Here is a 24,132-nt window from a genome sequence, read left to right as displayed (position 1 = left end):
AAAACGCATGCAAAATCACCAATATATTAAGATACTTATAGTTTTATCTATAAATATCTTTTATTTGTTCGGAATTGTCGTTTCACCATCCCAATTGGTGAGGAGTTTTTCTGATTTTGCCTGTACCGATTTAAAACGCACTCAGAAAATTATTTTACTCATTTGGGACTATCGTTCAATTGGTGTATGCTCTATTTTATTTTAGGTATTTGGATAATTTTTTATCTTACAGGAATTTAAAGAAATTTTTTTTATTTCAGGAATCTGAGGTTACTACTGCTAGTTATGTTATCATCATGTTATTCCACGCGTTTGAATTAATTTTTAATCTATTCCGGGCATTTCTATTTGACGTCGGTTTTTATGTAATTTATAATTTTATTCCAGGCATTTGGATACTTTCTCCTACCTCATACGGAATTTGAACAAAACTTTGCATCTCGTCTTGAGTTTCCCACTTAATTTCAAGTTTTGGTACATTTTTCTGCTTTTTCAGGATTTTGGATTCCAGGCCAATAATCTTTTATTGTATTCCGGGCATTTAAAGTAATTTTTTGCATATTCCAGGATTTTAGAATCATTTATAATATTATTCCAGGCATTTGAATTAATTTTGAATCTGTTCCACACATTTCTATTTGATGTCAAGTACTTATGTAATTTTGAATTTTCCTTCGGGAAATCTTAGAAGAGTTTGGAGAAAAGTTTTCATCTCTTCAACGATTTTCCAATTAATTCTAGGTTTTGCGTAACTTTTTTGCTCTGCCAAGCTTCTGCCTTTCATGCCAGTATTCTTCCATTTTATTTCAAGCATTTGGGATTTTTTATTTCTTAAAGACATCCAGGCATTAGGATCATTCTTTATTAACTTCTAGAAATTTGAAAAAAAAAATTTCATCTCTTCCAAGGTTTTAAAGCCTTTTTTTCTTGTTTTAGGTCCTTGAGGTTACTGTTGTATCTTCCAGGAATTTGGAGTAACTTGTCATCTTATTCGAGGCATTTAATTAACTTTGAATCTCTTCCAGAAATTTTTTATCCCTTTTAGCATTCTTTACATCGTCCAGGAATTAAAAATAATTTTCCAGTGCTTTCAAAAAAAATCCATTTGATTCGAGACATTCAGGGTAATACTGTACGTCTTTCAGGCATTTTAAATAATTCTCCAGCTCTTTTAGAACCATTTATTTTTTAAATTTCAGGCATTTAGGATCATTTCTAATATCTTCCAGACGTTTCCAATATTTTTTCCTATTTTCCAGGCTATAAATCCAAAGGTTTATTTGTGCCTTGAAATGCCTGTAGTGAATTGAAACTTGACTTAAATGAAAAATTACGTGGAATACTTCAAAGAAGTTGAAAATTACCCTTGAATTGATAATGCTCCTCAAAAGCTTAGAGACAAAAAAATGTTCAAAGTAATTGGAAACACACAAAAATTGATTTCACAAAGTAGGAAATAATTTTTCCAATGCTTTAGAACTACTCATTTTTTCTTCAACATTAAAATAACGCGTGCACCTTCACCAATATGTCGAAAAGCTTTTATAGAAACAGGTACAGACTTGTTTTATTCACTTGGGAGTGTCATTTAGTCATCTTAATTGGTAAGGAGATTCTCAGATTTTGCAATTACCAATTTACTCACCCTCCTGTACGATTCTCCATTCATATTGGAAATAACATACGCTCTTTCACCATTTTATCAGCAACATAATAATTTTTATATATACGAAAAATACAGGCGTGGTATACTAATGGAGAGTATCCTTTCGCCATCAAAGTATGCCTTTACCAATTTAATATATCTCACCAGAATTTCTACTTCATTTTAAAACAACACACGCACAGTCACCAACATATCAAGAGTGTCATAATTCCATTATCATAATCTCTAAATGAATTAAAAAGGGTAAGAGATACACTACATGTCTTTTGAAACAAACATATATTATTTCAATTTTTTATACTTTCGAAAAAATAGATTTTTCTTTATATTTTAACTAATATGGAGCTATTTCATCAGGATTACATTATTAAAACAATTCAGGTAACCTATCTAGTTGCTTTCATTTTCCCATTAAATCTGATCATACAGGTTATCCATAACACCTAAATGATTGATTCAATAAAATAATTAAAAAACATGCGCAAGACTATCCACATTATTATAAAATTACACAATATTCCTTTTAAGACTAAAATATAAAATACGACAAACTAAAAATACTGCAATATATTATGATCAATAAATGTCATTAAATTACGCTCTTACAATAATATTTTTGATCGATGACATAAATGTAGAATGGAATGACTATAACAAGCAACAGCGCTAAAGCTGCCGAATTGCGGCGTTGGCTTAAATTTATATTTAAAAAAAAATTAGTCCCAAGGTGGTTTTTTCGGGAGGATAATTAGGGTTAATCGGGAAATGATTTTCTTTACTTCTTTTACTCATAAAATGTAGTATGTCTGTCTTTTATTTTTTTCTTGGAAATCACTCCCTAATTGTCTCATTTCGGATTTTAATTAATGATTCCGTTTCAAATATTCGTGATTTGATTAATGAGCTTAACAAGAAAACTTGACCTGCACATGCAATTTTACAAACAAGTCTAAGTAGGCATGGAAAATTTTCTAGAACAAGTCACCAATCGGCGCCATCTGGATAAGTTAAGTTGACTCACGAATAACAGGGCGATTCAAAAACACCGCTTACAATTTTGAAATTAGAAGTGAGCTGAATAAAGGTTTAAGGAATGTGGCATTCAAAATTGTAAAGTTTTCTTGCTTTCTTCTAGACGGATTTCTCTTTTTAACCTCGATTATCTTATAATAGTGCAACGTAGCGTCGTCCAATAGTGAATCAGTGCAGATTATTTAGTAAAAATGGAGCGTTGACCAAGAGCAATGTCTGGAATACAATTGCAAGATAAAGGTTTTGTGCACACTTCAAAATTAGGCGTGTGAGGAGATTTAGGGAAACATCTTCACCCACAATTATACACATCAACATCAATAAATTTGATACTCCGTGGTGGTCCAATTGCTCTTGAGAATTTTGCGATTTTGGTAATTTGCAATCCAAGTGGATCACAGAACAATTTTAAAAAGACATTTAAAGTTTACGCACTGCATAATCCAAATTATACACAAATGACTTCGACATCGGATTTCTTTTGTTGAAAATATGATAGACAATTTTTTTCCCAAACGACTGGTTTAATTAGGTTCTGTTCCAACATTATCGTAAGCGGGCATCAAAGAATCTAAACGTAAAAATACGAAAATCCACTCCATAGCCCAAAAGTAATGGTGTGGTGTGGAATGTAGGCTTCAAAAAATTTTGGTGAATTTGAAGATATAAACTGGCCAGGTGGGTCTCCCGACCTGACCGCATTAGATTTGTTTTATGGGGATACATTAAAAGTACAGTTTATGCCAATAAACCTAGAAATTACGGAAATTAAACCAGAAAATACGGCAAGAGTGAAATTACTCCTGAGTTGTCTTTAGCAGGAGTGATTTAACCGAAATGGAAGTCACATTGACGAATTAATTTTGAAACTTAAAATTTGCTCATATTATAAATATTTTGGTAATAAGGTAAAGAAAATGTTTTACTAACATTTAAAAAGAAAAATCTTGAAAGACAACTTGTATGAAAAATTCATTTTTACTTTAATTCTAAAATCCCCTCAACATTTCTGGAAATACAAGAAGTAGGACCTTTGGGATGGTGTCATTGGATTTAGGTCAAATGTAAAGGAAAATTACTAGAATTATGAGAAATTAGGCCTTTTTTCCCACGATTGTCGTCTAAAGTAAATTATTATTCCATTGATGAGAAAATTGACACCGTACTGTTCCTAGCCAATCACAAGTCCTTGCAGTGAAGTGTATTAAGAGTGGGACAAACCTTTAGTGAGCTGTTTCTCTTAGTCAGTTGATGGTTTGATAGTGAGTGAGCATCAGATTCCACTATCTATTATATAACGTTAAATTGTACAAAAATAAAGTAAAAAAACGAAAATAAAAAAAAATAGTAAATTGTTCACTCTTGAAGACTCAGTATGGGGGATGATGCCTTGTCTAAAACTTGAACGACTGATAGGGCCAAAAACTTTAAGAATAACTCATAATCGACGTCCAAGTATCTTTCGTGATAATACCGGTGCTGTTTGTAACCCGTGACCAAAACTGGAGAATATGCATTGGAAAATCCTTGAGCAGCCTCCATACAGTCCAGATTTGCCATCCTGTGATGAATTGCGATTTGACCATGATCAAGATGTTGAGACTTTTGTGCGCAGTTGGTTGGTGAGTCAACCATAAGAGCAAGGAATTTGTAACCATCCAAATCCAAATCAATCATCTTCAAAAAGTTTTCGACTTTTAGGGAAAAAAGTGATACTTGCTGCATTCCTACCAGCACAAAAATTAGGCGTTTATTCCGGGTTGAAGATACAGAATGCTTAACGCTTTTTTAAAGTAGATATTGAGCATTCTCCTCTTTTTCTTCATAAGTTAGGAATGTACTATTTGGGAACTTCAGTAATTCACGGTAAATGTCGCTTACTGAAGCTGTTTAAGATTATTGGAATGATTTGAAAATGTTGAGGTTTTTCAGTAAAATATACGACAACTTTGACTAAAATTTTCCAAGTTTAGCTCAATCAGACCTCGTCCGATTCTTTTGTATCTTGAAGGAAAAAACACTGAAAATAAAGACAAAAATTAAAGAGCTTTTTATTTAAACGCTCTATGAAATTAGTACTAAAACATACATTTTTCACTTTAAAACAGCGTTTTGTTAATAGCCTTAATTTACTTCTTTTAACGTATATTTTACTAAAAACATCTTAAATCTTCAACAGCATTAAACACAATTTACCACACGCAAGGTAAATCAGATTACCAGGGACTTTTTCTACTATAAAGCGAGCATGATAGGATGCATTTTGTAAAAAAATTGACGCCGAAATGGTGAAATTTAATTCAGGCCCTCCCACCCATAAATCAGTGTCAATTTTTCTACGCAAACATGAATTTAATGAGGGTCGAGTCTAATGTATAATATAAATGCCTAAAAATATTCACCGAGAACCAACTCGTATAGCACTTAAATTTAAAATAGTGGAAAAGCCATATTAGATATATGTTGATTTATAAAATCAAGGATTAGGGTAGTTTTTCCTAATGCAATAATTAGAACAATTTTAGTTTGATATTTGATAGACGAGGGACATTTAAAGAGTAGCTTTATTTACTGAGATTTTCTTCGGCCCCACCTACCATACTGAACATAGTTTTAGTTCAACATAGAGAAACACTAAAAAATAGTCCTTGTATTAATTAAAATTATATTGTTTACAATTTTTTTTCTCTTCTTAGGCGTTGTGTCTATAAAACTGTTTTTTTGTCACTTTTTAAATCATTTAAAGGCCAAATAAATATTTTCTCGAAAGACTCAAAGGCGATGCATTAATACGTACAAATTCTACACAAAAAAAGTAACAGTTAAAGGAAATTTTTGAGGGATATTTCACATCAAGTAAATCACATAAATCGATGCAATAGAATAAAAGTTATTTTCTTGTAAAAACTCCGCGCTTTACTCCAATTGTATGGAAGTTATTCTAGGTTAAAATAAATATGGAACACCTCACTTTCATTATGTACTTATATCTTGTAAATATCATTCCATGCATTGAGAATTACGCCAAAAGTGTGGAACATATAAGGAAACCTTTAAAATATATCCTGAAAGGAATGTCTGGATTATGCCGAAAAAAATCCCCGAATGCCTGGAATATCAAAGAAATTCCTTTAAGAGTCCAAAGACGCAAACGTATTGCGTCATTAGGTTTGCATTCCAACAATCAAAAAAAATATAATGTAATGCCTGGAATAAACCTCCAATAGTCCATATGCCTGGAACACAACGAGCATTCGAAAAAACTCGTCAAATGTCTGGAAGAAATTAAAATTTAGTTCAAACGCCTGGAATAAACTAAAAGCGATTTTAAAAACGTTTAATAAATCAGAAAATTACTAAAAAATAACACACAAAATTGCTCTACATTCCTTGATTCACTTAAAATGACTTACACCTATGAAAAGGCATCATTTTGGCAGCTTTGTAAAACTTCAGTTAATAAATTCCTCTCTAATGGTGAGGAACGTAATGAAATGTCTTGATAGTTGTATCCTATAAAAAGATTAGGTACTTTTTTACTGTGGTGTGTACTCCTTAAATATTGAATATGACGAATTTTGTCCTAAGGCCCAATTGACACATTAGAATGGTCACATTATTTGTTGACCTAATTGTAACGACATCTTCAAATGTCTTTGCTAACTGGGATCGATATAGCGATATTTTTTGACGATGAAATGGGCGATCCATATTTTTGCGTAATTCTCATAGTAATAAAAATATTTTATTAATAGACTCCCCTATTCAGAAACCGACAAGACGCCTTTCATCTATAATGGAAATAACTTAGGATTCTCCGTTGATACGTAACAGAACATAAGTCCAACCGTTTAGATTTTGTTTTTCAAGCTATTTATTAAGGAGTTCAAGGTGGGTAGTACCGCACTTTACACAAAAATTATATTAGTGTATTAAAGTACGAGTCCAACCCCTTTGATCTTAAAACTGTTTTTCAAGATTTTCTAAGCCCTATTTCCAAGTACGCAAACGTTACGAATGTGTAGTTTCCAACAAGGGTAAATTTGCCTTAATTTTTGAAATCTGGCAAAAAAGGCCCTGAAATAACAAAAAATTACATTCTGTGAGTGCATTAATACACTAATATAAATTGTATGGTAAAATGGTCAGGTTTTTCCTTGAAATGGATAACTTTCAGTATTTCCTAACATCTATTGAAAGCTCTTCAACCGTTAGTCCTAGTAAGGCAAATAAATTGAAAATGTTTTAATTATTGCATTAAAAACATCACCCTTTTAAAACGTTATACAACTTTAACGTTAAAACGTTTATACGTTAACATTTCTAAATATGTAGTCTCACCGTAAATAATTTTATCGAACTTATCATAAATACTGAAGCTTTTGCCTATCATATCACTACATAGCGGTCTGGCTACCTATTTTTTTTTCGCTAAAATACTCTTTGTTGCGATTTTTAACTCAATCTGCAAACAATTGGGGTTACATTCATGAAAACTCCTTATAAATGGGAAACCTTTAATCATTGTTACTTGACAAAAAGTTTCCCATTTATAGAGCCATGTAGGTACGCAAAATTGTAAAAAATATTCATAGTTCAAAATATAAAACTCTAATGGTGGAATCTTTTTGGTGTAATGTTGATACGGATGCAAAGTTGCCACGCTGTGCAATATTTCTACACATTTTCCATTTATGTTTTTTTTTTTAACTAATGACAACGCCGCAGGGTTGCCAGACCTGAATAAATGTCGGCGAAGAAAAAGTGCAATTTTTTTATATTTGAAGAAACTTTTTGCAAAAAACATGGCACAAGTCATGGCAACGTTGAAACTCTTATTTAGTCTCTCCTAGTCAAATTACGAAACTCTAGTGCTCGGCTTTTTTAGGTTATAACAGTATGCACACAAAAATTAAAAAGAAATCAAGCTATAAAACTGTAAACTATAAAGCATTTAATAGTCGAATAAGTTTGATATAACGCTGAATTTCTGGGATTATTACTGGAATATGCAATTTTTTGGAATAATTTTCATTTATCCTTTTTTGCAAGACACCTACCGGTTTGTAAAACATCTGGTCCAAACGTTCTTAATTTTAAAGCTAATCGAGTAACACTTGATTAGCTTTAAAACACTACCTGTCAACATTAAAAATTAGCAATATATATATTAGGACATTGTTAAATATATAAAAACGGAATAAATAAAACTGAATGCAAATAAATATCGCTATTTCAAAGAATTTGATTCAAATGTCTCTTAAGCAAAACGAGATTTTGATTCTTGTTTGAACTTTTCGCGGAAAACTCAGCTATTGGCCATTTATTAAAATTAAAATTTCTACAAGAATTATCCGTCATATCCTCAAAAAATCGCCGTGTATTTATACATTACACCATTAAAACCACATCCTTAGTCTCTTTTAGTAAAATTACTAACTCTATTGCTTAACTTTCCGCTTCAGGAGCAAAACGTAACCTCCGTTCTCGTGCACCACGTTTAAACTGAACATCGTTTCTTCCTCGACGTGTCTCAACACGTCGTCGCTCAACTGGATGTGGATCGAGTGCGGTCCTTCGATGTACGTCGCTTTCACTTGCTCCGGATTCATTGAGGACATGACGCACAACTTTTGCACCAGCTCTTGATGGTTATGTGAGGAGAGAAAGATGGCGTTGAAGACCGACGTGTTTTCACGACATATGTAGAGTTTCAGTTTTGGTGCTATGGCCCTGGAAGTAATAAATTAAAAAAAATGTTTTAACGGATTTCAAAAAATCATGTATAAGATTTTTGATTAGACTGATTTAAATCCTCAGCTTTATAAATGCATTCTTTTCTGAATATAATTCTTTTTGTTCCATAATTATAATGTCTGACCCATTAGTTTTCAAGATTTAGGACTTTTGAGTGAATAATCGCTTTGTCATTATCACTGTTGATTTAATTAATGAAAAGCCGCGATAAAATTAGGAATGTTGCTCTACGTAGATGCTAGTGAGTTTAACATTCAACGATCTATGTTACTACTTCGACAAATTCACGAAAATGAATCCAGAGCGCCCCATTCAAATATTTGACCTCTCGGCGACGATCATAAAACTAGATGATGGGCACAAGATTGGATTATTGGAGAAATAAGCTATTCAATCAAGAAGATTGGGGCAAGCAGGAGACATAGTTTTTAATATGGTTAGAGAAAGCGGAAATAGAGCAGATTTGAAGGCCACAGGGTAGACTATTAAATACTTTAACCAGGTCATATGTTAAAGATCTCTCGAGTTTTGCGGATTGATGTCTAGGTATAATGATCTCGTTGAATCGCAAATTAAGGGTATTAACATCTCTCCTGAAAATGATTTTTTGAAAAAAATATTGAGAAGACTTTAACTTTCTTATTTTATCATACAGTACACATTTATGAATGAAACGTCTCGGTTTCATACTTACCCACCTGGTGGCCTCTAGTTTATGACTTGCTGGTGGTCTACGGCGAATGCCATGAATAAATCTTAAACAATATTTTTAAACTTATTCTTTCTCACAATGCTCTGCAGTTAAACTTCCCTTCTCTTCTCTTTTAGTCAGATGTTTTACATCAATAGGCTTGCCAAAAAACATCACAAAGGATTTACTTTGTGATGCTAATTTACAAAGAGATGTGTGATGTATTACATGACAAATATATTTTAAAATAACCCATCAGAACCAATAGCCCTAGTTTTGATTTGGGTAAAATATTTAGACCCTTCAGTTTCTGAGACAATGAGAAACTTAAAAATGTCAGATTTTGCACCATTAACTGGTTTTTTATAGTATCTATGAATTTTGGCAGAAATATTACTTGGGGGTATGTTATTTACGAAAAAATTATTAATCTCAGTAGGACTAAATATCATACCAGACAATTTTTTTTTATTTTTTAAAAGAATATTGAAATTCTTTAATGTTTTCCAGAATATTTTCCTATTTCCTTTATTAAGATGTTGCTCTAAAAAGATTTTTTTTCTCTTAACGTATAAGCATAGTAACTTTATAATCATTGTGTGATTCCACAGTCGTATTCTTTTTACATTTAAATTTAGCTTTATCTAGAAGTTTTATCATAAATTTTACATTTTGCGTTATCCATGGAAGATTTTTTTTCTTTGATTTGATGGTCTTTATACACCAAGCAAATATGTCCATAAGCAAATTAATATTATCATTAAAAAATTTTAGTTTATCATCAATATTATCTAAATCAAAAATATTATGCCAGGGAATCGATTTTAAGGAATCATAAAGGCCCAATAGATTACCATTCTTTAAATCTCGATACGTGACTAACTCCACTTCCTTCTTAACAGTTTCAAAGCCAATTGAATAAAAGAAAATTGCAAAAATCAATTCATGATCAGAAACGTTGAGGTTTAGCGTGCCTGACCGTAAAATGCTTAAATCCTCCGTAATTATTATATGATCTATTAGCTTGGAGGATGTTTGAGTAAAATAAAAATAAATATAAAAACCGGCTTTCGATTGAGGGTTATATGGTCGATGGACGCAGATATCTTTCAGGGACCAGATTAACCCAGTGTTAAGACTGATGGACTGTATCCAGAGAAAAATACATGATGAAGAGGTAGAGACAATGGCCATGACTTAGAAACCATTTTATCGGACTCATGGGCCTAATGTTCAGATACACAAAGGTCACATTTTGATTCGACCTTAGAATCGTTTGGTCCTTTCCCGAAAGCTCCACCGCGTATCCATAAGAAAAGACAACCCGCGGGACGAATATCAATATTGACGTCCAGAGTTTCAAAGAGTCCAGAAAAGAAAGAAAGCGAAAGAAGATAAAAGGAAAAGCATGGAAGAGAAGAAAAATGGCAGAAAAGGAATAAAGAAATAGAAACCTCTGTGTCGCATATCGCACTTATCTTTCACCCTAAATTATCGCGAAGAAAACGACAAGTGACAAGTGACAAACTAATATAAAATTGATCACGAGTATATGTAAAACTGGACAATAGAATTTCCTAATTTTTTAGAAATGATCGCAAATTGTCCTTAAATTCATGGTCTTCTATTTTTATTTGGCTTGCGACTCTGTGACAAAAGATTGTGAGTTAGAAGTGTGTAAAATGGTCAATTTATTAAGAAAGCTATTTGTTTCCAGCTAGCGTTTCGAATTATATTTAGTTCTTTTTCAGGGCTCGACAATATTTTTTTTTTTAAACATTTGCTAAAAAGATATAAGTTAACATTTATGTAAATGATAATATGCCTGCCATAGAGTTTCAAGAAGGGGTGAAGGGAAAACTATCAAAAAGATATACCGAAGTCGTAGTCCTCTTCCGGTAAAATAAATTAGCACATATAACAGGGATAAAAACGTAACAAATTGAGGCCGGTTACGTATAGGAAGGCAACAGAATTAAAATATATGATTTGAACAAACCGGTAGACTAGATATATCAGTATTAGCTGCCGAAACGATATAAGAAATCTATGTATTTATGTATGTATATATATGTAAATAACTGAAATAGATTTTAGGGTTAGACTATTGTTGCTTGATCGCAGTATTCAAGTACCTAGGTAATTTACATATAAAATTTGAGTAAGCAAAACTTTGGTTTTCAGTGTCACTTCTAAAGTTGACAGTATTATGTTTCTTCCTATGTAGCATTTCACTTATGTTACGTTTAATTAAGAATTTTTGTTGGTCAAGAATTTGTATGTTACTAAACTTGAATGAATGATGCAGTTCCCTAAGATGTTGAACTAGTGCTATAGAGTGACTAACATCTTTATTGATTGTGTTGATGTTTAAGAGCAACTAACCATTCCGATAAACCTTTAATATATGCTTGGTTCGTTACAAAATAGTACTTTCCTAATAAGGGAAGGTAGATAATTATTTTCAATTAAGAATTGTTGAATGAGATTAATATTTTCTTCATGACATTGTTGGCTTGAGAGAAATATTGCACGATATTTAAATTTCAAATAATGTTAATTTTGTGTTGAATTTGAAGGTTTGAAATATAGTTTATTGATCTTTCTGAAAATATATAAACCAATCTACTAATTAAGAACTTAAGGAATCTCGCCATCAGTAGGGACAGAAGTCAGGACTTCGTCGACATACCTGTTAAAAGATGACATTTTGTAATTCTGACATCATTGTATCTAAGCCAATCGGTGACATGGAATAACCCATTTCAAGTACAAAATTTGTTGATATATATTTCCTTTGAATTCGAAACAACTACCTTCAATACAATAATCAAACAAGCTGAAAAAGTCACTCAAAAATGGTGTGGTATTAGGTGAAATCATTCACCAACGTTTAATGATAATGTCTCTAGTCAGATCATTATGGATTTTTGTAAATAGAGATATCACGTCCAAAGATATCAATATATAATGTTTAGGGAGTATTATAGACTGGATGAAGTAAAAAAATTCAACAAAATATTAACCTCTTTGAAAGGCATTATTTGAAATCTCAAAAATCTATTTGAAGATATTATAAATGGGAGAACCAATAAAACTCACTATAGATCTAACGGGTTTCCGTGTTTGGTTTGTGTTTATTTTGGTAGACAACATATTTGTGGAAATATTTTTTTGAGTAATGTATCAACTAGCTTGTCACATTTGCATTTTATCTTTTTTGAATTTGCTACAGTATACACTTATGGTATTTGCTTTTAATAAATAATCTGTTTTATTTATCAGCAGTTGTATTACCGTTATCAGCGGTTGTTACTAATAAGTTACTAATATGTGTCGTTTCACTTTTCAACTAGTTTAGGGGCATTGGTGAAATTATTAATGATGTTGATATTGGAGTTTCGTTTAGGGGTTCTTCAGAATACGATATTTTGAACAAAATATAATCTATATCAATAATCATGTCGTTCAGAGGTTGAAATTTTGAGTTCTAAAGTAAATTAAACTTATCACCCAAACAAGAAAATTTGAACATTCTTCGGTACATCTACACTTGTCAAATTTACAAACCATCCTTTATGTTTGGAAAAATAAGGGGTAGACAACTGTTTATTTTTTAGAAATATTATATTTTTGAATTTTTGTTAAATTTTGGTTGACTTGAATTTTTGAAAACCAAATGTGATATTTCATTAAACTTACCAAAAATGTGAATTGGCATATTGTTTTTTATATTTCCTTTCGCTTGTTAAATGTTTCGGTTACGTTCCTAATTTCCATGAAAATTCAAGTTCACATATGTATTTACAAAGGGACTTTCCTTGACAAAAAAGTGTGAAGAACCCAACGCATTCATCTTCAGTTTTATGGTTTTTGCCTTTTAAGGGGTCGATTTGGGACCACTATTATAAATAACACAGTAGTTAAATATATAAATTTAAAAACTTACTTTAAATGTAAAGCATTATGTAAACGGATTCCATCAGCGTGTCCGCAGATCTGGATCAGATCGTCCCTGGACATGCGGAGCATATCCGATCCCGAAAAACGAGCGAACACGTCCAGGTACTTTTCGAATCGGTTCGAGGTGAGCCAGTGGACAGTCTCGTCGGGATTGGAAAACTGGGTCAGTTGGTTGTTATTGGTAAAACACTAAAAGAAAATTTGGTTAGAACTCGTTAATATATTAATGATTTGTCAATGTGCCAATGTACAGAAAAAGTAGGAATTTAATACAATTAAGAACATCGAATGCACTCACTTCAACAACTCCGTTATCGCTATTCAGGGACGATTCGTCTCGCTTTTCCGGACTCTGCGGATTGCTGTGAATGGTTTTTTGCGGAATGAGGGCGTGCTGACTGACGTCATTGTTTTGGCAATTATTTTGGCTTGCCTTTTGGAATTCTGGACAACTGCAAAAAAACGTAATTATTATTAAAATCACGTGGAGTACGGTGATAAATTATCATGTATCGTCGTAATTAGATGCATGCGTTGAAATGTTCCTTTAACGAGTAGCACGACAAGTTAATTACGTTAAGTGACGCCAATAAAATTAGCTACATCGTTACTCTTATAATTACGAAATCAGATGAAAAAAAAAGTGATTTTTCAATTGTTGGTTAATTGGCTTAATGAGGCAGTAAGAAATTTGCAAAAAGGTAATTTTGGGGCAAGTACCAATTAGACTAGGACGATGTCATTTATAGAGAAAAATTTGATATAACTGGGTGAGCAATTCGAGTTTAATTTTTAATATTAGAACTTATTAAAGACAGAGCTTTGATACATCAAGTTACCATTACTTAAGATTATTAGGAAGAGGAGATAGAGGCGAAGTTTAAGATCCATTAAAACGCATCTATGTGAAATGGTTTTTGCAATTTGTTTGACTCAAACTCAGGACACTTTTTGCGATAAAAAAATGATTGTCGCCTACCAAGAAAATTGAGCATATGCACTAAATCAGTCCTTATAGCCATAATCAATTTTCAAGTTGAAGTTTAATTGATTATTTTTAAACAAACTAAAGTAAATTAAAAAAATCTCTAAATTCCAAACCTCTCATGGTAGAAATTCAAAACTGAAGTTTAAATTAAGAAATATTTCGATGCAGTTATTGTCATTGATTGAACTTGATATGAAAAAATAAGGAATTCGCAAAGATGAAAAACTAGGTACAGTTACATGGAAAGGAATGCTAGTAAAGCTGGATACAGTTTTTTTTCTCAAGATCTCAATTTATCTATACATTTTTAATTTAAAAAAATTAATTATGATTTAGCAGATGTCTGTCTGTAATACTGGTTAGAATTTTGTACTAGTTCCAATAAATATTCCAATATTTTTTTTTGCTATATGCCAACATCAGAATGGGATCCTCTAAAATCTTTTATATTAAAAATGACTTTTTATAAATAATTAATTTCTATGTTAAACGTCACTTTTAACTGTAATCTATAGAAAACGTTTTCAAAAAGAATTATATGGCTGGAAAATTAAATCTGCCCTTTAATCAATAATTACTTGTACAGGAACTCATACAAAATGTGCGAAAATAACCTCAACTACCTTCAAAAAATCGGAGTATGTAAATATAAAATCTGCTGACCTTGATAATTTCAAAAGATTTTTCCCTGATAAATTCATGTTTTTAATTAAAATTACTTTAACTGCATTAAATAAATAATTAACTACCCTGGAACCCACAAAAATCTGGAATTTTCCTGCTAAAAAAACCACAACTACCTGGAAGATATCGTTATTTCATGTTTTTCAGGTAGTTAAAGCATAAAAATTTAAATTATATGAAATTTGATAACAAGACACCTTAATGGCATCTTGTGAGAAAAAACTGAAAATCTACTAATTATTAAATATTTTTTCAAATACGTAAAATGCCCTAAAATCCCTAAACATCTAGAATTTTTTCGTTAACGTCATTTGCAACCTATCTGAAGAAAATCATTATTTACTTTTACTTGAAATTTAAGTATTTATTAAAAACGTAATCCTTATCAAGAAAAAAATAAAGATTAAAAAAACAACATAAAGGTTCATGAATTTATTTGTCTTATTGTTGTTAAAATATTAGAAAAAAATCATGAATGTCCAATTAATGAAAAATTACAATCATAAATCTTAATTATAATAATGTAGCATTTGGTCACTAATAAATCCATTAGAAAAATTAATATTTCTGTAATATGTCAATTTTCTTAAGAAATTATAATAAACAAACCAACTAAACAAGATGTTTTATTTAACTCAAAGTTCAATAGCTTCAAGTGTGAATAAAAATAATAATAATTATATCTAGTATGAAATGGTAAAAAGCTCTCTCTCTATCCTTTATAACCATAAACCGATAGGTAAACTGTAGCCATCGGTTTAAACCGGTTCAAACTGCCCAGAAATTTATATTTAAAAGAGGTCTATGGAAACGTGTGTGTAGCGAGCGATGCGAATAAAACGTGCGGTTTTTGCATGTAAAATTGGCAAATTGCAGATAATCTGTACTTATCCCTATCTAAAGTAGTCTCATATTTTCATAAGTAGTTTTATTTTTTTATGGTTAGTGTGGGTATTTGATTTATTAAATAATATTAGAACATATTTAACTAATTAGGAAGTGTGGCGAGTTAAAAATTAATTTAATAAAAAAAAATTAAAGAACTAAAAATGGTTGAAATTGAAAATTCAAAAAACTGTAGGAAAAAGGAATCAATTTTTTATGTGTATGTTTATCAAAAAAAGGTTTGTTTATATATATGTTAATAGCATCTAAATAAGAGAAAAAAATCGGTTTATTTCGGATATTATCTAAAACTTGACGGAAATAGTGATTTTTTTTTAAATCACTCTATATATTCATTGAAAGATTTAACACCTAAAATTGAAAAATACGAGGTTATTAATACAGATAATTTATGGTTTAAATAAAACTGTTTCAAAAATCTATTTAGAAAGCAGTTTTTTTTTTAAATAGAAAAAGTGGTAAATAAAATTGTATTCTTCACTTTGTTTTAAGATGCTTGGCCTTGGAAATCATTGTCTGCTAGCAAAAGTTATCAGTGTCATAGTCATTTGAATTTCGTTAATTCCTTAGCAGAAGAATGGTTCATTTAACAAAAACGCACAAAATAATAATTTTACAGGCGATTGGTTATGGACACAACTGCAAGTTGCTCGCTTATTCCATAAAATATTTTTAAATTTTCCTCTTATATCCCAAGGGAAGATTAGTAAAATAAAAAAGCAGTTGCGAATGCAATAAGTGATGATACCAAATTGGTTATTCAGGTTATTCAGCAGTGCCACTGTTCGATGTTAGCCATTTACAGATTATACGAACATTGAAAGAAAATAGAATGCATCCCTATAAATTGATGCCAACTCAGGAACTAAATTAAACAATTTTGAAAAGAGAACGGATTTTTGTGAAAAAATGATGGCAAAGTTAGTTAACAATGAGACTCAATCAGACCATGTTATGCACCTTTACATATCATGCTCATGCTAATCGACAAAATTGCCGCTATTGGTCTAAAGAAAATCCTCACTGGATGAGAGAACAGCATACCCAACATCCTAAAAACGTCAATGTATGCACAGGAATTGTTAGAGATCATATGACCCTTGTCCATCGATGGCAATTTGAATGTTGATAATTATTTAACACTGATCCAAAATAATGTCGTGCCAACTTATATCCTGATCCAGCTAATATCATGAGGTTTCAGCAAGAGGGAGCACCACCCCTTTACGAAATACTTCAGCCGAATATTTCCAAATCTGTGGATAGGAAGACGAGGACCGATGGAATGGCCGGCACGATAACCTAATCTGACATCGTTAGACATCGTCAAAAATATTAGCTACAAAACTAAACTCGACTTAGCTGACTTAAAAGACGAATAAGGGTTGGGATTAGTTCGGTCACGCCTGAGATGTTGAATAACGTTAGAAGAAATTTCTATTTAAGATTAGGGTGTTACCAGGGCGTTCGTGGCGAACATATTGAACATCTCACACTTTGCCATTAATGTATTTTTTTGTTGTTAGAGGTAATGGATTAGTAGTAGGAGTGGATTAATCAAAAATTAATTTAGACACAAGCATTTTGTAGATTGATAGTTAAGATATCTTAAATGCCCGAAATTAAATGAAAACTTACTTTAAATGCCTAAGCGAAGGAAAGACCAAAAAAAAATTCCCAAATGTCTGTAAATCACAAGAGAGTGATTTTTTTCCAGTGCATGGAGGACATAAAACACACCGTCAAAATACCATTGTCTGGAATAAACGAAATAATACCCGCCATGAAGATATTTGAAATGCCTGGAATTAAATGAAAACTTACTTCAAATGCCAAAACGAAGGAAAGACCAAAAGAAAAAATAATTCGCAAATGTCTGGAAATCACAAGAGATTTTTTTTCCAGTGCATGGAGGACATAAAACACACCGTCAAATGCCTGGAATCAACGAAATCATGCCCGCCATGAAGATATTTGAAATGCCTGGAATTAAATGAAAACTTACTTCAAATGCCTAAATGAAAGAAAAGACCAAAAGAAAAAATAATTCCCAAATGTCTGGAAATCACAATTGAGACTTTTTTCCAGTGCATGAATGGCATAAAAACACACCGTCAAATGCCTAGAATAAACGAAATCATGCCCGCCATGAAGATATTTGAAATGCCTGGAATTAAATGAAAACTTACTTCAAATGCCTAAACGAAGGAAAGACCAAAAGAAAAAATAATTCCTAAATGTCTGGAAATCACAAGAGATTTTTTCCAGCGCATGGAGGACATAAAACACACCGTCAAATGCCTGGAATAACGAAATCATGCCCGCCATGAAGATATTTGAAATGCCTGGAATTAAATGAAAACTTACTTCAAATGCCTAAATGAAAGAAAAGACCAAAAGAAAAAATAATTCCCAAATGTCTGGAAATCACAATTGAGACTTTTTTCCAGTGCATGAATGACATAAAAACACACCGTCAAATGCCTAGAATAAACGAAATCATGCCCGCCATGAAGATATTTGAAATGCCTGGAATTAAATGAAAACTTACTTCAAATGCCTAAACGAAGGAAAGACCAAAAGAAAAAATAATTCCTAAATGTCTGGAAATCACAAAAGATTTTTTTTCCAGTGCATGGAGGACATAAAACACACCGTCAAATGCCTGGAATAACGAAATCATGCCCGCCATGAAGATATTTGAAATGCCTGGAATTAAATGAAAACTTACTTCAAATGCCTAAACGAAAGAAAAGACCAAAAGAAAAAATAATTCCCAAATGTCTGGAAATCACAATTGAGACTTTTTTCCAGTGCATGGATGACATAAAAACACACCGTCAAATGCCTGGAATAACGAAATCATGCCCGCCATGAAGATATTTGAAATGCCTGGAATTAAATAAAAAAATATTATAAATGCCTGAAAGGAATATCAAAATTATTTCCAATCCTTGCAAGTTATAGACTTATCAGGCTATAACTATAAACTAAGTTCAATTCGGATATTTTTTATTAGTTTTTAGGTGTGTTGTAACGAGTGTATGTAACCAAATAATTTTCTATGTTTTTAATGTTAATTTTTGCAATAAATTGGAAAACATGACAATGTAATAGAACTACCTGCGAAACAGTTGAAAGCACTATAGGACATTGTACATGGAATATTCTGAAGAATCAAAAAATTGAACAATATATAGCGTGTCGAATTTAAAATAAAAAAGTTGTATATATTGACCACAGTTACCTGACACGGGTTGTATATTTTTTGCTGTTGAAAAAAATAGAAAAAGTAACAATACTTATCGACGTGTCTGGGCGTTTTTTTTTTTGAGTATACCTCCTTTTATTATGATTCTATTTGGCTGATACATACTGTAAAATATCAATCGAATCGAGTGTTAAATGAGCAATAATTTCGAGGAAGTTAGGATTAAGTCGGTCGGTAGTATCCAAAACTATATAAAGTTGCACCCCAGACAACGGAAAATCGTATGGATCAGGCGTCTTAAAAATAAAACATTTGACCCAAAGTATGTTTTGGCCAAGCATAGACGGGAAAGTTTACAAGTTTGTGGCTGTTTCTCTGTATTGAAATAGGCCCTATTGTCAAAATTGACGGAATTTTGGATTGGCATTGGTATCTAGAAATATAGTGGTAATAATATGTTGCCATGGGCAGAGACAAACATGCCATTGCAATAATAATTTGAAAATATTACTGTTCTTAAGTGGCCAGCCCAGAGTCCCAAATGGGTTCTCTATGGGATTTATTGGACAAAAAATTCAATGTAAATATTTCGAAAAATTTTAAAATGTGGCCGAGTTGTATGAAGCACTGTATAGCTAAGTGGATCTAATTAAATCTATATCTATGAAGAGGAGATTCCTCGCAGTTATCAAAAGCAAAAGATGCAACCAAACATGATTTTTTAGATAAGAGATGTTTCACATTTATACGCGTTCCTCTGTTTTTAAATTAATTTATAGGATGACGTCATACAAGTAGAAATATTATTTTATGTCTCTTATATTATACAGGGTGTCCCGTATCGTTATGTTCAAATTTTGGGAGCATAAAGTATGCTTCATTTTTATTTGTTTCAAAGTTACACGCCCATGAATGTTATAAAAAGAAAATACTAAAAATTAATTTGTAAAGTAAATAAAAAATGATTTTATTAAAAAAAAAGGTTAATTGATAATATTATCAAATTGTCCATCTCCTTGTTGAATGCAGGCTTGTGCCCGTAAGCCAACAGATGACGTAGTTATCCGTACTTGACCCCTGTTTTGTCTTATTTGTTAAGCAGCTTGCTGAATACGGTCCAATAACTCTTCCCTTGTATTTGAAACTTGCGCATAAACCAAATCTTCCATGTACCCCAATAAAAAAAAATCAAGGGGATTGTGATCGGGTGATCAAGGTGGCCAGGCAACAGGACTACATCGACCAATCCATCTTGGATAGTTGGCCGTAACGCAGCTTCGGAAAGCAATTCCGAAATGCGGTGGAGCCCCATCCATTTGGAACCACATGTGTAGACGAATATTTAGTGGGACATCCTCCAAAAGTCCTTGAAGTTCTTCCATAAGAAACTGAGGGTAACTGTCCGCATTCAACCTTGCAGGAAGCAGAACAGGACCAATCAACAATTCATCGATTAAAGCAGCCCAAACGATAACAGAAAATTTATGTTGAAAATTACAAGGACGAACAGTTTTTAGATTTTCTGATTCCCACCAATGCAGGTTTCTCAGATTTGTAATACCACACCTTGTAAATGTTGCTTCATCTGTCCACAGGACAGTTCTGCAGAAATGAAAATTAAGACGGGACTGTCTTAATATCCTTCACGTTTTAAAATTGGCCAAACAGTACGCCGACTTGTGTAGAGATTCGACGTAACTGAAAGTTGGATCTCTTGCAACAGTATCTAATACTCGTTGATCCAAGTCTGCTAGCAAGTTCACTCCCCGATCGAAATAATAATTACGCAGTCCGCATTCCCGAAATTGTCTGTGTACTTCCAGAAATGTTCTGCAATAAGCGCCTATTTGGAAACCATTGTTCATATTCGATAACTTCTTGACGAGAACTGTCGTTACAGTACCCATACACAAAATGCATGTCTGCGTACTCTTGAGAAGAAAATCGGTACGGCATTTTGACAAAGATCTCAATTGAGTCACTAAGAAACTAGAATAAATGCCTTGTTTATCATAAGTCAATTTCGTTAGTATTTATTGTGATCTCCGAAAAAAAATTCTTTATTTACTTTGGGATTTTATTTTTAGTATTACCCTCTAATAACATTCATGGGCGAGCAACTTTGAAACGAATAAAAATGGGCCTTCAAACTTTATGTTTTTTTTACTTATAATGAAGCGTACTTTATGCCCCTAAAATTTGAACATAACGATACGGGACACCTTGTATACTTTGTAGATTGCCTATAAAGTTTTTTTTTTTTAAATAAAGTAGAAAACTTGTTATAAAATGCAAAGAGTCATTACTTTTGCTCGGTACTGTATATAGGTAATACCGTTTGCTTTTGAATATGTTATCTTTTTCTTTTTTTCCTTTCGTTTGCAGTTTTTTTAAGAATAATTTCTATAGATTTATTTATATTTGTTTTGCATTTTAAGTTAAGTAGAGCCTATGACTAGACTTTGCTTATGTAGCCTTTGTTTAGTACTAATAAAGTATTATTATTATTGTTGTTATTATGACTATAAAATAAAGCAATTGAACCTACATATGAACCGTCCTAAGTTGATGCTTGACCACCGCCGAGTTCCTTTTCAGCATCGTTTTGACAGAGGGCGCGGCGAGTCGGTGCAGCGCCGCCTTGACACGATCCTGACCCCTGCGCAGTCCGGGGTGCATTCTCATGCTCACCCTGCGTCCGATGAGGCGCGCGTTACCCAACTGCGCGAACCCGTCGAAAAACGTGTGAAAAAACTGCGCCTGCACGACAAAATCACTGTCGGCTATGGTCATCGTGTGGATCAGTAGATACAGTCTGCCGGTCTGCTGGGCCATTTCTGAGCGCCTTCCTCCACGCTCAGAATCAGATCAGGGCGACCGAACTGCGACTGTGACAAAAGTAAACGTCGCAATCGTCTCTTCTCTTTGTCGCCCTCAAGCGAAAATTGATGTCATCTAATGCGTTTGGCCTGGTACGATAGGAGTATGACGAATAGGGGGTAAAAGATCGCGTCCTGTTGGCACATTTCTCCATAAAATCGGCGGGAAATGGTAGTAGTGTAAGTGCCGACCATTCCTGGGCTAAAGCAAAACGGTTTTTGGGGCGGAATAATTTAACCATTAAACGAACTGGACCGCGAGGGTGCACAGATTCCCTTAACACTATAAAACTTTCACTTTAAAATTCACTCGACTAATTTAAATTCCATGTAGCGTAGATGAATGCGAAGAAGTTTTCAACGGAAAATCATTATTGACAGCTGGGTTGAGGTAGGTCCGAATACACCAACGCGAACCGTATTACTATCAAGCGAACCTTTCCGAACCAAATCAGAAAAGAGAATAGAAGAAATAATAATAATAATAATAATAATAATAATAAGCGAAATATTCCGATAATAATAAAATGCAGCGAGTGTTGTCTGGATTGAAGCGGCAAACTACGTATAGCAGGACCGCACGACTCGGTCGTATCGAAAAACCGAAATCCGGTCAAAACTGGTTGAGCAGGGAATAAGCGGTTTGTGTCGGCTCGGTATCGACCCGATATAATCGTATCCCGGCCGAAGTACGTTTAAAAAAAAATAATAATAATAAAATTACCGTCTTGTTGCCTTAATTGAATTAAGAGCGCCGATTTGTGAAAATTGCATCTAAAAGCACCCGAGTACGTTGCACAACTACGAACGACACCGATTGCGCTGTTGCTGCTACATCGCTTTAATTCAATTATTTCGTTTTATTGTATTGTTCGGTTATTTAAATTTGTGAGCTAAAAATAGGTGCCCTGGGACGTTTTATTGTTGTTAATATGTCGTCGGGATTTATTAGGGTGTCCCGGCTAAAAATAGATTGCAGCATATGAAAATCATAATAATAAACAGATCTAGTTTGGTCTAATAAAGTTCCAGAGCGAGTCAGTTTTTATCAGGCGTACGTCATTATTTCATTTAACTGATTATGGAAATGTCATAAAGCATCATGTGCAACACTACATTAAAAGACTCGATAGTTGTATTTATTTCTTAAAACATTAAAAGCTTGGGCAATTGACAGGGTCTTAACCTGGTGGATAACTTATGAATTTTTTGCTATAGTCTCTTTTTATAATACAGTAATATATTTTGTGAATATTTTATCTTTTGTTTCTGCCGCTATGATTTTTACTTATTGCCTTTTCTGTTGCTAATTTGTTAATAGTTATTTAATTTATAAAAGTTTTTCCAAGAGAATTACTGCTTAATTGAGTAGAGGGTAATTTCTTGGTGAATTTATTAAATTTTTATTGGCTATTATACATTTTTTATAACTTTTCATAACACCCTGAATACATTTTACTCTACAAAGTTTGTTGTTCATACAACAAAGTTCCTAATTAAATTAAGTTGTAAGTTTATACATTATGGAATTTGGACGAACTGTGATATTTTATTTAATGTTTTTCATGTATAACTGTTAATTTTAATTGTATAACTTGTGAGTTTTTTGCTATAATCTCTTTGCATAATAGAGTAATACATTTTGTGAATATTTTATCTTTTGATCCTGCTTTTGTTGCTAATTTGTTGATAGTTAGTTAATTTATTAAATTTTTATTGACCATTATACATTTTTTATAACTTTTCGTAACACCCTGAATAAATTTTACTCTACAAAGTTTGTTGTTCATACAACAAAGTTCCTGATTAAATTAAGTTGTAAGTTTATACATTATAAAATTTGGACGAATTTTTATATTTTACTTTATGTTTTAACAAAAACTGTTAATTTTTTGCTATAATTTTTTTTTACAATATAATAATGCATTTTATAAAAATTTCTTGTTTAATTTCTGATACCCAGACCTATGTATCTAGTAGGAAATGTATGGGTCTTTTAGAAATTATAATACACAAATAGAAAAAGTGGAAAATGCAAGTTTTTTTTTTAAACATGGAGGCAAAAAAAAAGTTTAATTTTTTTTTACATTTGCGTACTACAGTTGCCGAAGGAGCCACAGATTTCCCACTAATTTTAAGGCCACGGTAAGTATAGTAGACCAAAATTCAAATTAAAATTTCCCGCTACACACTCATTTTTAGTACTATACCTCGACATTCAGAGGGTGCAATAGTCAATCGAAGGTTCAGTGTTCTATTGGCTCTTACTCTTACTACTTGGCTCTTATCTAAGAAGTATTAATATGTGCATTGAAAGGCTAGAAGTAGCATGTCGTGGAACTACGGGCATTTTTC

The 24,132-nt window shown here is 32.3% G+C and overlaps 2 protein-coding genes across 5 annotated transcripts in view; both read right to left on the bottom strand.

Annotated features, from left to right (window-relative positions):
* Positions 1 to 8,275, bottom strand: part of LOC126743385 (succinate dehydrogenase [ubiquinone] flavoprotein subunit, mitochondrial-like) — an 87,040-nt gene extending 78,765 nt beyond the window's left edge. Inside the window, exon 1 of the mRNA XM_050450446.1 lies at positions 8,139 to 8,275. The gene's annotated coding sequence lies outside the window, so the exon portion shown is untranslated. The remainder of the gene's footprint in view (positions 1 to 8,138) is intronic.
* LOC126743384 (transcription factor CP2-like protein 1) overlaps positions 1,929 to 24,132 on the bottom strand; it is a 57,807-nt gene continuing 35,603 nt past the window's right edge. For all 4 annotated transcript variants that reach the window (XM_050450441.1, XM_050450442.1, XM_050450444.1 and 1 more), the window contains exons 8-10: positions 13,408 to 13,561; positions 13,096 to 13,298; positions 1,929 to 8,431 (exon numbers count right to left, since the gene is read on the bottom strand). In XM_050450441.1, coding sequence (XP_050306398.1) covers positions 8,140 to 8,431; positions 13,096 to 13,298; positions 13,408 to 13,561 — 649 coding nt within the window. In that variant the 3' untranslated portion in view covers positions 1,929 to 8,139. The remainder of the gene's footprint in view (positions 8,432 to 13,095; positions 13,299 to 13,407; positions 13,562 to 24,132) is intronic.

This window comes from Anthonomus grandis, chromosome 12 (assembly GCF_022605725.1).
Source record: "Anthonomus grandis grandis chromosome 12, icAntGran1.3, whole genome shotgun sequence".
Lineage (NCBI taxonomy): Eukaryota > Metazoa > Arthropoda > Insecta > Coleoptera > Curculionidae > Anthonomus > Anthonomus grandis.
The sequence above is the reverse complement of the archived record's forward strand: the minus strand, read 5'-3'. Positions and strand labels throughout refer to the sequence as shown.